This window comes from Sinohyriopsis cumingii, chromosome 15 (genome assembly GCF_028554795.1).
Source record: "Sinohyriopsis cumingii isolate HCF-2022 chromosome 15, ASM2855479v2, whole genome shotgun sequence".
Classification (NCBI taxonomy): Eukaryota; Metazoa; Mollusca; class Bivalvia; order Unionida; family Unionidae; genus Sinohyriopsis; species Sinohyriopsis cumingii.
Window position 1 is genome coordinate 41041022 of NC_142975.1, and position 17644 is coordinate 41058665.

General features: G+C 34.8%; 1 protein-coding gene and 1 non-coding gene across 2 annotated transcripts in view; both read left to right on the plus strand.

Moving 5' to 3' along the window:
* Positions 1 to 2: 2 nt before the first annotated feature.
* LOC149781669 (prohibitin-2-like) overlaps positions 3 to 17644 on the plus strand; it is a 35470-nt gene continuing 17828 nt past the window's right edge. Inside the window, exons 1-6 of the mRNA XM_089935746.1 lie at positions 3 to 229; positions 5947 to 6028; positions 9185 to 9264; positions 11605 to 11729; positions 13492 to 13677; positions 14865 to 14972. Coding sequence (XP_089791872.1) covers positions 100 to 229; positions 5947 to 6028; positions 9185 to 9264; positions 11605 to 11729; positions 13492 to 13677; positions 14865 to 14972 — 711 coding nt within the window. The 5' untranslated portion in view covers positions 3 to 99. The remainder of the gene's footprint in view (positions 230 to 5946; positions 6029 to 9184; positions 9265 to 11604; positions 11730 to 13491; positions 13678 to 14864; positions 14973 to 17644) is intronic.
* LOC149781670 (small nucleolar RNA U85) lies at positions 15514 to 15761 on the plus strand. The gene has a single exon (XR_016414844.1). It is a non-coding gene; the product is annotated as a small nucleolar RNA U85 (small nucleolar RNA).

Sequence of the window (17644 nt, forward strand, 5' to 3'; positions counted from 1 at the left end):
GATAATAAGCGTTTGTAGCACATGGGTGAAAGTATTGCACGAGACAAAACGAGAGGTACAAACACGTGTAGCTAAATAATTTTATCAAGTTTGTACAAAATGGACAAGAAGATCGGAGATTTAGCAGGAAGATTAGGAAAGGGACCAGGAAAGGGTTTGGGAGTCGGTCTTGGACTTTTAGCGGCAGCAGGAGGGGCATTATATGGGTTTTCGCACTGCCTTTATACCGGTATGCAGCGGCCATTGCTAACTTTGAATGATTTTTAGAGTGCCTTTTTATTAAGCAATGCTGGTTACATTCATATTTGTCATAAACTGTTTGTTATAAATATGTAACTAGAATTAATGATAAATATTGCTTTTTGTTGGTCTTATCTTGTCTTTCATGAAAATGAATGCACAGTTTTATTGAATAACAGTCCACATTTTTGAAGGTCAGATGTCGCGTTAGTCTAATAATTAGTTCTACAATGTAAGAGGTATGACATGTTACTTGTGTTTTGGTGCTAAGTTTTACTGCTGTAATAAAGACTTTGTGTAGCATTTCCGATGTTTACTAATATCAGCACGGGCGTCCAAGTTTTTTTTTAAATAATATCCCACAACGGAAGCTTTTCTACAAATGAAATTCACGTTGATTTAGGTAAAACTTCAGCTACGATGTCGTAGCCTCAACTTGATTTGTTGCGGGTAAGGTTACGAACTGATCCCATATCATGTAATGGAGCAAACATAATCATTATTAAAGTCAGAAAAACAAGATGCGCTTTAAGGTCTAAGTTATTTTCCGACTTGACACATATTTGCGAAAATACAGGGAAAAAACAGCAAATCAGATGCTATTTAACCATTGCCTACAATTACAAGGACGTAGACAAATAAATAAACCATAAATTTGCAATACTGTCAATGGACTGTTGTAATGAAGCTATATTAAAGTGAGTGATTACATTGCGAAAACTTCTCCATCTAAAAATAGATGAACTCGTGTCTCTGTTGATTCTGTAGGAAAGAAGGAACTGCAACTTTTGATGGTGGGACTCCTATTTTTACCAAAATGGGAGTCCTGGACTCCTAGTTTTAAAATCCTAGCGAGACCCCTGATTTTAATTTTTTATGTGATATGGTACAGATCGTTTGTTTGTTCTTTATAATGTCAATATTCAGAATAGATTGATTTTCATAATCGATGCAATGAACTTGTTTTCATCAAAACGTTTAAATTTTACCTCCTTTTTGCATTTACTAAATACGGAAATTTTTAATTATCAATGCATGTAGTTACCACCCATCATTTTTAATATCAATCCAAGTCTTACCTCGACAATAAATTGTACACCCAAAATTTGTACCCGAATTTTATAATACATATAGCATAATGAATGAAAACATGTTTGTTTAATCTGATTTCTTTCTATAAATGTCTGTTTTGTCATTAGCTGAAGCATTTGTATGTTTTTAAACTCAAGTTTATGCCATATTGCTGCCATTGTTTACATGTTTACCTATCCACTTGCCATAAAGAGTTACTGATTTTGCTAGCATGGGTGACCTATTAAAAGATGTAATGGGGGGGTGACAAATATTCTCACATTTATAGCAATTTTTTGTAAAATTATGTCAGTAGTATTTAAACGGTAATTTTAGGTAAACTTGTATACTTTTTAAATTTAGTTTTGCTACATTTTTGAAAAATATGTTGTTTATTTCCACCGAATATGTTGTGCAAAAGGTCCTGTCATATATGCTAAATATAGACAGTTGATTGACCAGTAAACCAAGAAAACGTTTGGATGTAATAATGTTGGCTTTTTACACACAAAAGTAGAGATTTACTAACGTTGTTTAAATAGCTTTTAATATACTTGTGAGTCTTTTAACCAATTTCAGCATTCCAAAATTCCAACCCACTGAAACTTGAAAGCACTTCAGTTTGCTTGCGTAAGATTTTGAATTTATTAGAAGAAAGACATCACACTAAGTAGTCGGACTAAACCAAGATGACTTTAATTTGTGGTAAAGCATTTATATATGTTGCTAAGCGTGTGATATTTTCCTCAAAAAGATTTGGCCTTTTATTCCGATGTCAGTTGACGTCAGAACATGCAACAAAAGGCTGTTATTTAGTTAAGAAGACGTAGCACTAACAACATAAATATCAATTGAGGCATCTTACATTGTAGAACTAAGGTTGATTGGTCGAAAAATTCTTATGTGTCCCAAGATTTGCATTATGTGAAAAAAAAAAATTCTATGCTTTCGTGTCCCAACATTTTTGAGTCGTAAGATATTACTTTTAAAAATGAGAATGTCCATAGACTTGTAGTGTCCCAAGATTTAGTCATAGGTAGGTATGTTTATTCTGTTAAATTTTCCATAATAATGACTATACGAAACAGGGAACCAAACTAGCATAAGTAATATTATAACAAAGAAGGTTCCCCATGTCTCACAAGCCCGCACATAGTTTCCATCTAACTCCGCAAGATGTCGTCCAGATGTTTAACCTCAATGCTTGTTGTACTAAAATGTAATCTCCAGATTAAAACATCATGAACTAAGATTCGTTTGCCAAGAAAGTGAAAGAAGCAGAAGACAAAAGAGTAACTGTGGATCTAACATTAATGAAAAATGATGAAACTAATTCCCTTGACTGGAATACAGCACATCTATTGGGATTACTGGTGTGACTTCTGATCACATGATTGTGAAGACTGCAGAAATGAATAATCCTTTCATGACAGGGTTTAAGAATTTTTAAAAATCTGCCCTAGTTCACCACAAGATACATGGAGAACACATTATCACCCAATACATTCTTTCACAACAAAGAAATTAGTAAACTTGCAGAGACAAATGTGTTATTTGGATTACAAAGTCAGTGGGTCATTGCAGATTTTGCTGGTTTTTAACTTTGCTGCAATAAAAGAAAGATCTTAAAATTCAAGTGTAACTTCATATTGAGAAGATGAATCATTGGCCTCTTTGATTTTTGGATAAATGTGTTTTAGGATGAAGTATAATGAAACCAATGATAGTATACATTTTATGACAGGCAGTAAATTAACTGCCATTAGGTTAAAAATATTTATTTGGCTTTTTGTACTGGCTTATTTGTAATTTGTTGGTCTATAATATTGCCACAATAAGATTATAAAGAGACTTAAAAGTACCACTTTAAACAAAAAGAAAAATGAACAAATAAAATTATTCTTTCTATGGACAATGCATTGTTTGTTAATTGTGTATGTTGGCTTATTTTTATTTTTAGAGAGTGTTGTTCAAGTTGCAGTAACCTATTTCAAGCTGAAAAGTAGGGGTCAGATGAAAATTTGTCAGTACATTTTTGACCCCCACATTTTTTATTTGACCCCCAGTTCTGACACCAATGGGTTTTTTTAACCATCAATTTTACACCCTGTGGGATACACTGGGTTAAAATGTATGGGTGATTTATATTTTTATCATAGCTTTAACAATTTTTCAGTCGTATCGCAGTGTGGCAGTTTATAGTGATGTCTAATACTGGGGCATCATGCCAGCAGACATGTAGCATCATGTCCACCCCAATTATATTGTACTGATGCCAGTCCTAAAACAAAACTTATAATGCTGAGTGCCAAGCAAGGCAGCCAGCATGTTAATACATTAACCCCTGGTGACGCGTTTATGTGGCAAGAGGTAGTAGCCTACTGCTGAGCTCTGTAGCGTCAAGGTCATGTATGATACCCTTAAGTGGGTGGTATTATAGAAAGGTAGACAGATGTAGCTCAACAATGATACCAAATAATCTGGAAGTTGTAGTTGCATTACAATATACAGAGGGAGAAACCTCATTTTTGAATTGATTTTTTTCCACCTAAAATTTGCATGTGGTCGGAATCCAGTTTTGTGTCTGGATTTTAGACTTTTTGGTCTCAGATGTAAGGCAGACTTGTATGAACTACAGACAGATGAACCTTTGCAAAAAGTAGGATAAAATGGGCATTTGGAATAAAGAGTGGTCTTGATACAAAAATAATGGGTCCATTAAGCAAAACAATAAATAAAAAATCCAACTTTTACCCTTCTGCTCATGCTGAAGCCAAATAGCCAATGAAAAGCAATGTTTCTAACACAACTGGGCATTATGTTATTGGAAGATCACCTGGAAGTTGGTGATTTAGGATTTATTCAGAAATGTGTTTCCTACTCGAATTTCAGGCAAAAACGACAAAACCTCCAGGGGTTCATGTGTTAAATGTACTGTGAATGAACATATTAGTTAGATCAATGAGCTGCATGCTTTTCATGCAAGGCTTCATTTGTAATTACAATCAACCCCTGACTTAAAAAATATTTTAATTTCTGAGAGTGATAGCAGAACTCGAAATCACGTAACTTGATAATTTTGGTTTCACTCACTCGAATTTTCATTGAAAATCATGTAATTCAGTTTACTTTAATACCATTTAATTTTAGCCATTTATGGCTTGTAATTTTTATGTTTTAGGTTAATTCATTATTTGTTAGTCTTCACACAAAAAATGCTTAACAAAATCATGCAAGTCAGTGGATACTTGTATTATACTGTTTACTGCTGGCTGTCACTCCAGTGGTAGTAAGAGCTGTGATTCTCTTCCATTAAAGTCTGAATTGGGAGTGTACACTGATGAAAACTTGTCAGGTAGACTTTAGAAATGGTGATTTGAGACAAATAGTACAAAAAATAACAATATCAACTCATTATAGTATGCATACTTTATGAATGTTTTCTTTTTCTTTTTATTTCTTTTATGTTTCATCACAATAGGTGGCTAGATTGGTGATTTGATAGGTAGGTGATTTCAGTGTATGTCAGCAGATTGCTGACTACATAGTGCCAAATAAAAGTTGAAAATTTAAATTTTAAAATGATTAAAGGTTCATTGAGAAGTAAAAACATCACAAAATAATCTTTAGCTTGAAAAGCAGCCACGATCACATTAGTCTGAATTAATTTCTGCAGGATATATGTTTACAGAGTCTACTGGCAAATGTTTAGGTGAATTAAGTAATTGTTGATTACACTTGTTGACTGAGCTATGGCCCTTGACATGTAACTTCACATCATCTCATGAGATGTAACTTGCATAACTGTTAAACCATTCAACATACTCTGATTTAGTTTGGATTTATATGTGCTTAGTCTTTTCTTATGAAAACTTGGAATGTTGCGTGCCATTAGCAGATCTCAAGAACTATTTAACATACTCTGACTTTAGTAAAAATATTGTTGATTTACACCTAGATACACATATTATGGATTTTGTCTGCACCATTTTGGCAGAGTTAAATCCCTTGTCTCTTTACCTAGTGAAAAGTTTACTTGTAATGAGCATAGCTCAAGAACAATTTAACAAATTTTGATGCCATGCAATCAGAAATTATCACTTAATCTACTCCATTTTATATAGAGATTTGTCACTTGTTGATCAGCATCACATTTTTATATTGACATAGAATGTTGGTCCTATTGAAGGAATTGGATTTCATACATTCCACATCCTGGTTTTGAGGAATCATGGCCTAGAATACCAGTCTCCAAAAACTTGCACTTGCCAACACAAATTCTTCTCCTTAAGGCCCTATGGAACAAATTGTAGCGGAGCAATGCACCTATCACTAATAGCTCCAGGGCTTGTGTTTAGTAAAATGCAGGAGAGCTATGAACAGTTAAGGAGATTTATTCCTTCTCCTCAGATATTTACAACATCCACATTGAAGTCACATCCTTTATGACATATGTCATATCTGAGGATTGCGGAACTTGCAAACATCAGTAATTGTCAGAGGTCACATATTATGGTTAGAATGTAAAAGGTGGGTCACTTATAAAATGGGACACTTTTATGGCTTTTACTAACTGTGCTAATGAGGAAGTACTGTGCCAAAGTAATTGCAACATTGTGCACATTTCTATTTCAGTGGATGGTGGTCATAGAGCTATCATCTTCAGTAGGATTGGAGGGATAAAGCCAGAGATTTATCCAGAAGGATTGCACATGAGGTGAGTAGATTTTGTCAGAGATTTGCCCAGAAGGATTACAAATGAAGTTAGTAGTATTTGTTAGAGATCTGTCCAGAAGGATTACAAATGATGTTAATAGTATTTGTCAAGTTGGCAGACTGCAAGACAGACTTTTCCTGTGGTAACATGTGATATATATGGAAGCAGCATAACCATAAGATTCCATGATTAATTTTGTATAAAGTTTACAGTGGCCTCAGATTTTATTTCTGTTTGTGTGAGTCTAAAAGTTAATGTATTTGATGTAGGCAAGGTTGTATTATACTGGGAGACATTATAAGTCAAAGCCAGGGTTCTCAGTATTTGCGTAGGATCTGGTTGTGGCCAATAGAATTTAGATCTGACTATTTTCTGATGTGTAGAAATTCCAGCTGATGTTTTTTGACACGTAGATTTGTGCTGGAGTATTATTCTCAATTACCCTTGGTTTGCCAACAGCTTAGTTTGCTTGTGTGTTTGTGTGCTGTCCATAACAAATTTAGTTTATGTGACCATGATTGTCATTTGCTCAATTAGTGTTTGCACCGTGTCAGCCAATAGTATCAGTCTTATGTAAAATCAATATGAACTGGGTGGAGCCAACAGGTCACTGATGCCATGCTTAAATATGCCTAACTGAATGAAGATGAAATTGCTGTGATTATCTTCGATGATTATCAGTGCGGAAAATTGCAACAATTGTAACTTGAATGGGTTAACTTGTGATCAGTAACTACATTTGTTTGATAGCCCATTAAATTTGACATTTTTTAGCCAAAACTGGAACACGAGGGAGCTCAGTGTTCCCACATGGGTCTGCAATTATGGAAGAAGTCTAAAAATTGAAAATGACTAAAAAGTATTGAAAATGTAACTTTTATTTATTATTTGGTTCTTAGTCAGAAACTGGTAATATGACCACTTTTTGCATTTTAGAGAAGTTTTATTATATTGATTAGGAGCTCTGTACATTTTGGGGGGGGGAGGGCTAGAAAAGTTAGGAATTTTTTTTACATTTGTGAGCCTTGTATGTCATATTGGCAATTAATTTTCTTAATTTGGTGAAGTGTTAACATTTTAGAATTAGTTATGACTTAACTACATTACCTTGTGATCAGCTGCAGGCATTTCTTTTTGTTGCACCTCGAATTGCACAGAATAAGGCAAACTGAAAAATGACTGTTTGTAAAACCAGTAAACATTTATTTGACATTACAGTCAATGAGAACACATCTGAACTTATAAATCACAATGGTGCAGAGAAGTATATTTTCTTTTCTGTCAATGTCTCAGAAATAACCTGACCGTCATACTCCAAAGACACAAAAGTAAATGTCTTAAAATGGTTAGAAAATTTTTGGTTTGGCAAAAAAGTGAATTTCTGTTGGTGAATTTTGTTTTAAAAGATGGAATTGAAGTGATGTGTGAATATTGCAAAGACGCTGAACAATCAGATGCATTTGCCACTGAAGGTAGTTCCAATCGTCAGAAAGTGCCCTCAATTTTAATGCAGAAAGGTTATTGCCAAGTTTGTCAAGAGCCAGTATGTTCTGTTGACAGATGACATAGTATGCAAAGTCACCGGTTGTGATGTTCATCTTTGATATTTGATTAATATATAACTTGTATAATTGTGTGGGTATTTAAACTGATTTGATGTGTTTAACAATAGGATATGTTAAAAATATATTACAGATTATCCTCTGTTTTAATATACACAGTCATGCGTAAGTGCAAAGTCATTAAGGACCATTTTATTCTCACAGTTGGCTTGTCAATTTTTTAAGAAATTCTGTTTGTGTGTTTCTCTTTGTTCAACATGAGACTAAACATCTTAAATATCAGTTTTCTTCACAAACAACAATCAATCTCAACTTTTAGCTTATGATGGCGAAAAACGAAGGTGTTTGCGATTTCAGTTTTGAGATGCATTTTGCAGCCAAGGGTCAAATGACTATTCAGTTTTGGAATCTGTTGAGAACTCTGTAAGCAGTAAAATGAAATCCATGACCAAACCCATTCTATGTCAAGGACAGTGTTATAATGAGGTATATTATGGTGAGGGACCATTGTGCAATATCGAGTTGGTCCTAAATGAAAACTGCAATGTCCAATAGTGCTGCCATGGCAGTCATTTTGAAAATCGGTCACAATTCCTCCTACATTGCGCATATAGAAAAAGAGATGGATACTGAATTTTTAAGTAAATATTTAACTGTGATCGTTTCTTCTTCCCCTTCCGTTTTATTCCAATATATTTTTTTGACAAGGGGAAAATGCCCCTTTATGACACAATCCTTGGAGCATCTCTGAATTAGGTTGCTATGACCGCTGTCATGAAAGCCTCCTTTCACTACTTCCCGTAAATGGATGATTTTTATAACATTTGGTTTTGACCAAAAGACTTCTGATGTCTACTTTAATCTTAATAAAATGGTATCAGTGGTGTAAATCTGACATACAGTATCTCCACCACAGCAGCAGATTTGATAACCTGGTTATCACTGAAGAACATCCACATTCCAATTTTCTTGTATTTCTGGAAATTATTTTTGTCCTGTAAAGTGTTGGAAGACTTTTTATATTTGTTAAACTGTGTTGATGAAATTTTCACATCTGAACATATGAGGGTGTGTTGAACCTTTATGTTTTAGAACTCTCATTAAATAGTTGTTTTAGACGATATTCAAATTTGCTGTATAATTCAGTAATTAAACTGCAGACAATTGTCTAAGTGTCTAGTTAGATCTTATAAGCAAACTCTGCTGATGTGTTAATGATCAGTTAGTTCATAGATGGGACAAATAAGTTGGTGGAGTGATACGGTCACATAAATTGATTTTCCCACCTCACCCCATACCAATATTTTTTGTCACTTCATCATCCAATCCTTGAAGTTCTATCCTTGGAATAACCCTAAAGAAAACATCCAGGTGGCAGTGTTCATTGTTTATAATAGAATCTTGTAAGGTGCTTCCTATGTGGTGTCACCGTGGTTGCTCTTATTGGCATCTTATCAAGTTTTTGTCAAGACTGTGTCACAAACCTTTTGCCATTACAATTTATCATTTTTTACACGTCGTATTTACAACAAATTTAAACAGTTTTTGTATTGTCTTAATGTGAGCCTTGTATTCGTCTTTTTTTCTTCTTCAGAATACCTTGGTTCCATTACCCTTATGTCTATGACATCAGATCCAGACCCAGAAAAATATCTTCTCTCACTGGAAGCAAAGGTAAACATGTACTTGCATTTATAAAGCCTTTCTTGATTCTTCAACAAAGTGCAGGCTATTTGTTTTTATTCCACTCGTTATGTCAGAATAAATAAACTCAATATGTAAGCATTTAAAATTATTTAAGATGAATTGTGCTATTTTTATGGAGTGTATGGTATTAATTCAGACTTCCGTTTGATGAACTCTTTCCCTACTACAGAGGCATATATGTGCCTTGCCTCTGCAGTGACTGATAAACTCGCTTGTAAACAAGCACTGCTTTCCACCATAGCAGATGTATCCACTTGCCTGTTACATGCTTTGGCAATGGATAGATCCACTCATTACAAATGAATTACTTCATCCAAAATGGGTTGTAAAATAACTTTCATCCAATCCGAATAGAGTTTACAAAATGATAGTTCTTCATGTGAAAGACGTAATGTACTAAATGTTGCTACGAAATCTTTCTAAATTTTCTGGAATTTTGTAACAAGTGATAGTTAATACATGCAGTTGCTGACATTGGAAACAATAGCTTTTTGTTAGCTATTCAGAGTCATACATTTTAAAGTTTTTCTCAGGACAAGACTGATGATATTGATTAAGAAATGTTATCATCTTTTTCCAAGTCTGTCAGAAATTGAGACAGAATCAGATGATTAAGACATTGAAGTGCGGATAAGAGCCAAGTGCTTTGCAGGTTGCAGATTTCATTACAAGCGTTAGTCTTACATTTGTTTTGGATGAGGAAAAAAAATTGTGGCTGAAACTAAAAGCTATGGAGCAAAATGGATGAATGAGAAGCATGACAACAAAGTTTTTAAAACAAATAGATGCAGTTTGAGGTTTCCATAATGTGCAGGCAGTGTGGTGTTTGTCTTTGTGTAAAACAGAATTGCTTTTAAAACTATTACCAACAGAAAATTAATACCTAATAGAACACAATGAACATTTAAACAGTTTTAAGTAATTATGTGTACAGATCTGACATACAACCTTTTATAAAATAATAGCAGACAAATTATAGTCTTATAAATAGCGTGTTTTATGTTCAATCCATGGAGGATTTTTATGGTCAGTCTTGTGGAATTTGGCAGTTTAAAAAGAATCACAGACAAAATTTAGTTACAGCTTTTATATATACCTGGCAGACCTGCCAACTCAATTTTGCCATAAGTGTTATGAAAATTACCCTTAAAACACGAATTTTAGGCATACTAGCAAATAACATAATTTTTGTGTGAAAAGGACTGCCCTCTAAAGGCTGCTCTGATATGACTTCAAAAAAGCCAGTGTTTTCCTTGTTGAGTGTGCATGTAAGCACCAGTGATTATTCAGCATATAGACAATGCTTTATCCTTTTGTAATGGTGTTTAGTTTCAGTTGTCACAGATGTGAATATAAAGTAATCAAAGCGTTCACAGAATTTGATTTGGACAGTATTGTCAGATCATCTATATGCAACGTGGAAAAGCAGGAGTGGAAAACGTTCTAATCATCAATGAGCTGCTTTTATCAACAGTTGGGGCTTGGCAAAAATAGCGAATATATATTGATGAAAAGGAAGTAGCTGCAGCCAAAAGAGGATTCAAAAGAGGAAAAGAAACAATCACGGAAGAAATTAATTTAAAGTGTAAGAAACTATTACTGGAGGGATATGTCAGCATCCTTTTTGTGGCAGCTGACAAACTGGCCAATGCAGCAATATAGAAAGGGACACTCATGCTAATATTTCAGTCCATTGTAGTCCGAAGAAACGAGCAAGAAAGACAAGCAGGTGAAAGCACTGAGTTATATATGGAAGAGAGTGCAGAAGCTGAAGAGCAGTGGTTAACTTCTGGGTCCAGTTATGCTGATTTCATTATAACTGTCATTTCCCTTTCATATTTCATTACATTTATTTAATGTTCTTATATTTGTTTCTTGTATTTAAATTAGTAACTGAAGTAGAGTAGTTGATGCTGTGAGTAGTACTGGAAATTGAAACATTATTGAATTTCAGTTCTACTGATTTGTATGTACCCAGAGATGGTAAACATATAGCTTGCACTGTTCATTATCTTTCAGACTCGAAGATGGCATTGTACATTATATTTCAGACTTAAAGATGGCACCATGCATTATCTTTCAGACTTGCAGATGGCATTGTACATTATCTTTCAGACTTGAAGATGGTACCATGCATTATATTTCAGACTTGAAGATGGCATTGTACATTATTTTTCAGACTTGATGATGGCATTGTACATTATCTTTCAGACTTGAAGATGGTACCATGCATTATCTTTCAGACTTGCAGATGGCATTGTACATTATCTTTCAGACTTAAAGATGGCATTGTACATTATCTTTCAGACTTGCAGATGGTAAACATTTCCTTAAGAGTACTATCCCGACCAGATGCAAAGAATCTTCCCCAGATTTACAGACAACTTGGAATGGACTATGATGAAAGAGTTTTGCCCTCTATCTGTAATGAGGTACTCATTTTTTTAATACAGATTATAAACGTTTTATTTATGTAACATAACCGTGACACTGGAAACTGGTTTAGGGGTTTCAGATTATATGGATTACTAAAAGGCCAAAATATTCCATGAAACTAATAATGTAAATTGAAGCTAATCAGTTGGAGTGAAAAAGAAAGGGAGGAATAGACAATTTTTATTAAGGTTCTATGCTAGGGAAAAGAAAATAAATTTCTAAGCTAAATGAAAATTTAGACATAGGCAGAAAGAAAATAATGAGAGTCATATCTTCACCACCAAGAAATAGATTAGTTGGATTGAATTCTTGCACACATAAAGGCATATGCATCATGTACATGTAAAGGCATATGCATCATGCATACATAAAGGCATATGCATCATGTACATGTAAAGGCATATGCATCATGCACACATACAGGTATATAAATCATGTACATGTAAAGGCATATGCATCATTCACACATAAAGACATGCATTGTACGCATGTAAAGGCATATGCATTGTACGCATGTAAAGGCATATGCATTGTATGCATGTAAAGGCATATGCATTGTACATGTGTAAAGGCATATGCATTGTACATGTGTAAAGGCATATGCATTGTACACATGTAAAGGCATATGCATTGTACACATGTAAAGGCTAATGCTTCATGCACACATAAAGACATGCATCATGCACACAGTTGTGCTGCCAGGAAAGGCTTCATAGCACTCTTTCCTTTTAGGTAGGAAACTTTATGCATATGGTTACTTTGGCTTGACATTAATGGTTGTTAAACTAGATTTTATTGGCATATTGGGCCCTGGAACAAGACTTCTATCATAGTTTGAACCCTGTATTCATCTAAGATGTTTTACAAGTTTGTTTAAAATTTGGGCTGCCAAGAAAACTTAAAATGGCTGGCTCCATGCATGGCTCATCTCCCGATGATTTCGTTCTGGCTGATGAAACTTTGGCAGAGCTCATCTTAAAAAAAAAGGTCTTATTTTGGAGTAGATATAGTGGAGAGACAATATTAATGAACTTTGGAAAATTGTACCTAACAACCATAGAGAACAGTTCCGCAACATGTTAAAGCTGGGCAATCTAGCTATGTATATGTCCCTTCAGACAGCAGACTGTGAAAGGGGCTTCTGTTCAGAGAACAGTATTCATACACAAGCAACGAAGAGATTAAGCTTGGAAACAATAAACAGATTGATGCTTGTACAGCTAAATGGGACATCTTTTAAGGATTTTGATTTCAGTATAACTCTAACAAAGTTGAGTAAGAAAGCAAGACATATTATTCAAATGCTAAGTAAATATTTAACCATGGCCATTTCTTTATATCCCACCCCACCCACAACCATTTTTTTCTTTCTTTTCTGCTCCTCCCTTATTTTGGTGACAGGTGGGGAGCTCGCACATTCAGATAAAATCCTGTCAGCATATCTGCAGAATGTTGTAGAGTTTAACACCATTTTTCAGATAAAATCTGTAGATATCACTGAAATTACCCTTTGGCCAATAACTCAATCCATGAGAAATACTGGGAAGAGTCTGAAGTATACGCTGATTTCTTGTAGATTTAGTTGTCTGCATTGTTGCATTATTGAAATCTGACCTAATAACTATTCACTACTTATCTGGGGGCCTTCCTTGGGGTGGGTGGATGTGCTATCCTAGGAGGGAATACATTATTCCCAGGCCTCCCTTTTGAGATCCAAGGTACAACGATGTTACACATAATTTTTACTTTTGTTTCTAGGTCCTGAAGAGCGTGGTAGCTAAATTTAATGCTTCCCAGCTTATCACACAGCGTCAGCAAGTCAGCTTGTTAATCCGACGAGATCTTGTAGAGAGAGCAAAAGACTTTTATATTATCCTTGATGATGTTTCCATCACAGATCTTACGTTTGGTAAAGAATATTCAGCAGCTGTGGAGTCCAAGCAGGTAGGTTTAAATTAGCATTTACATTTAATTTTTGCTTAGACTTATTTTTGTGCGACTGAGAGTGATTTCAATCTCATTATATTTTTAGCTAAATATTCATTCTCTTGTACCACATTTAATGCATGTTACTAGTAATTGCAACAAAGTGAATGGACTTGCTAAAATTGGTAATAAAATATATTTCCACTGGCCTTTCAGGTCAGTGTTATTTGTCAGGAGAGGCCACTCGGAGTTTAAGGTGAATGATTTAACAACATAACACTTATCTCAAGTGAATGTTGTTTCACCTATCGTATAACTTGAAACGATGCTAGAAAATGTTTAGAACAATAATTTCTCAAAAATGTTTCAGATGTTAATTTAAATTCTCTGAGAAAAGAAAATTGAAAATGAAAGGAACACTATTTAGAACATTCTTTTTTAATCGACCATGAATAAAAATGGACCATGAACATGTATACAATGGACCATGTGTGTAAAATGGACCACAAGTACATGCAGAATGGACCATCAGTGTGTTAGATGGACCGTGAAGAGCAATTTCTCTTGACGTATGTCCTTCCAGCTAATCTTGCGTAAATTAATATCACTTTAAACCTCAGGCTATCATTTTTCTCAGTACTTTGATTTGAAAGTGTGTGGGTGATTTGGGAAGTAGAAAATCTGAACATGAATGTCTTGCATAGAAAACATTTGTATGACCATTCCAATGACAGGCTAACTAAGACGAGTCACTGTTTGACAAATAAACTTTCATGTGATAAACTTCATTTTATTTTCAAATGGAACACTGTACCAGTTTTTTATGATTTTTGTCAAAATTGCTTGACTAGTTTGTCATTGTTGGTATAGTCATTCCTTTCAAAGTTTATGAAATCAGTTGATTACCAGATATTAAAGCTTAGGTAGGTATTATTTTAAGGCTTCATAAGTACATATTCACTTCGTCAGTATGAGATTCTTGTAGCAACAGAGACATCTAGTTAACTAATTGATGTTGCTTTGTTGTATTACTAGGTGCTATTGTACGGTATGATTTATGACAAAAATATTTCAACTAGGTGTGTGAACTATGGTTTTATTATTTTATCTAATCAGTATAATTTTAAATTCCTTTCAAAAATAGACTTTAATTAAACATAATTTAGCCTGACATAAAATTGAAATCACATATTTCTGTCCTCCAGGTAGCTCAGCAAGAGGCACAGAGAGCTCAGTTCATAGTGGAGAAGGCAAAACAAGAGAGACAACAGAAAGTGGTTCAGGCAGAAGGAGAAGCGGAGTCTGCCAAACTTATATCCTTTTTTCTTAAAATTATTTTAAAAAATCCAGAGTCTAATATCGTGTATAAATGGGGCTGTATCACATGTGACTTGGAATATTTTTACCAAATTTGCAGAAAGGTCTTATCTTTTATAGAATTTGCATTAGTGATCATTTTGAAGTCAGTAGTCTGTCTCCCTTGCCTTTTTTGTATTGTCTTTGTTGGTAGGTAACCTACTAGAGTTTTCATCTAACTTGTAGTTACCATCACAAACATTATAGAACATTTTCACAGTGGTCATCACTTGTGTGAACCACATACATTGTTTGGTTGCATTCTGTTGGGAATCATTGGGCAGCTATCAAGAGTACAGTCCGGGAAGACTTGACTTTTTTGTTAGACGTCCGGATTGTCCAGTCATGCATGTAGACTTGTAATACAAAATAAATAAGATCATGGATATAAAAATTCCACCTGTTGGTAAGATGCTAAATAAAATATAGTTACAGGAAATGTTAAGCTTACTACATTAAGAAAGTGTACATTGCCTGCTTTCATAAAAAAAATCTCTTGTCAAATGATGATAACCTAAATACATGACAACCAGTGTGTGAGAGTAAACCAGAGTGACTATATTGTCTGTAATCTTGGTTCACATATAGAGCTTGTATGTGGGCTGTAAGGGCAGACATAGACTATAGACAGTGTACTAGTCAGCCTTCCCAAGAGTCTGAGGGATAGGCATAGACACTTGTCATAAATGGGGGGGGGTACATATCTCACATTGGTCAGTGATGCAGTCTTTAGTAATCTGATGACAGAGAGGTTTGAACTATTTAATTTGGTTCATTTTTCTAAATTTTTAAAAATGTTTTAAAAGGTAGGATGATTTTCCCAATGGTTTCAGATTCTTTTCTGCCAGAAAAACCACTTGCAACTACTGTTGAGCTGTCAGTGGTGTATTGTGCAAGTTGTAAAAAATTTAAAACTTTATTACATGGTACACAATTGACACAAAATCATTAAATTTTAAAAAGAAGTTATTTTAACACCATTTTATTTTTTGAAATCTTTCATGGACTTGGTTATGTTTTGAACTATAATTTCTCATCTAGCTACTTCATTATAGTATTTATGTGACCTCTACTTTTTTATCTTCTCTACAGAATGTGTTTACCCCTAGCTGAAAGCGAATGGCTGTAAATTGTAATTAATATCTACCACAAGAAAGAATCTGCATTGTTAATAACGCCTTTTTTGACAGAACATATTTCTTTTTTGTCGTAATTATGGCTGCATTAAGCTGTGTTTAGAAGATTACATAGTAAGGAGAGTGCTTGTTGGAAATAGAATGGTTTGCAATGATTGGCATGTAAAAGGCTGTCTGAAGAAATGGTAACAATATCCTCAGTCTGTTTTTAGTTTTTGCTCTTCTGGTCATCAAGCAGAAGAACTTGTAGGGCTGGGTGGTTTCCATCGTCCTTACTTTAACACAGATTTATTGTTGCTACACACAGATTTATTGTTGCTACTCCTCCTAAACTACTTGGAGGATTGCCAAACATGCTCATCACATGATGCTGCTTCTCCTGAATGAAAATGGTGTTTATGGCTGCTGCCATCTTGTTATCACCACACCAGATCTGCCACCCCTTTTTGATTTGGACACAAATCTTATGGAATTGACTCTGAAGGTATGAACTTAGGGGAGAACAAAAAGGTACTAGCTTGTCCATGTTTTGATATGGATCAGTTTCATATTTGATTTTGTGGAGTTTTCCTGGGGACCAGACAAACTTTACAGTAGTACCTCAGATGCTTTAAACTGCACATATTTTGTAATGAAAAACATTTGCATGATCAAGCTGTTGCTTATAGAATTTTCTTAAGATGGCTATTATTCGAGATGTAATTGACAATTAATCTCTTAAAAAGTTTTACTAGTACATAAGATTGAAAAGGAATATTCAGATTCTCTGGGTGGGAGCAGGAAGGGTAGTGGTTATGTTTATTAGACACGTGTTAATTTGAGTATGCCAGATAGTGGGAGAGTTGATTGATTGCTGTTGTGACACAAAATGGAGAAAAAAAAGTTAATGATTATGTCAAGCTGAGAAATGGCAAGAAGCCATTGAGCTCCATAAGGTTTGGAACAACTGCAGCTTGTGAAATTAAGGTCCATGTGTACTTGACGGATTTTTAGCTCAACTTAATGTTTACCTTCTCTGCATCAATCTTAAGTCATGTTTCGTGGCCCTGAGTGGTCTAAAGTGCTCACCATTCCGGATCACTGCCATCTCACCTCTGTCTGCATGGGATCGAGTCCAAGGCTCGGCTAGTGTGGGTACGTGGGAAAGCCTGACAGTAGCTTCTCTTGGGTCGATGGTTCTTCCCTGGGTTTTTCCAGGGTTTTTCCTCCACCAGTTATACTGGCCACCATGTATAGCCTATCTTGTGCAGAAAAATGGTGTTAAACCCTCGAACAAGAACAATAAATCATGTTTCTGAACTGGTCTAACCTATGGAAAGAAATCTGCTGTCTTACTGTGCATGTCTTGTTAGGGTAGGCAGTCCTGCCACTCCTCTTGCAGACATGCGAACTCTTACGATTTTGCCGTTAGTCTTGTGAAAATTACCCTTAAAATACGGACTTAACAGCATACTAGAAAAACTACGGAAAAATGATCGTTGCTGAAAAATCCG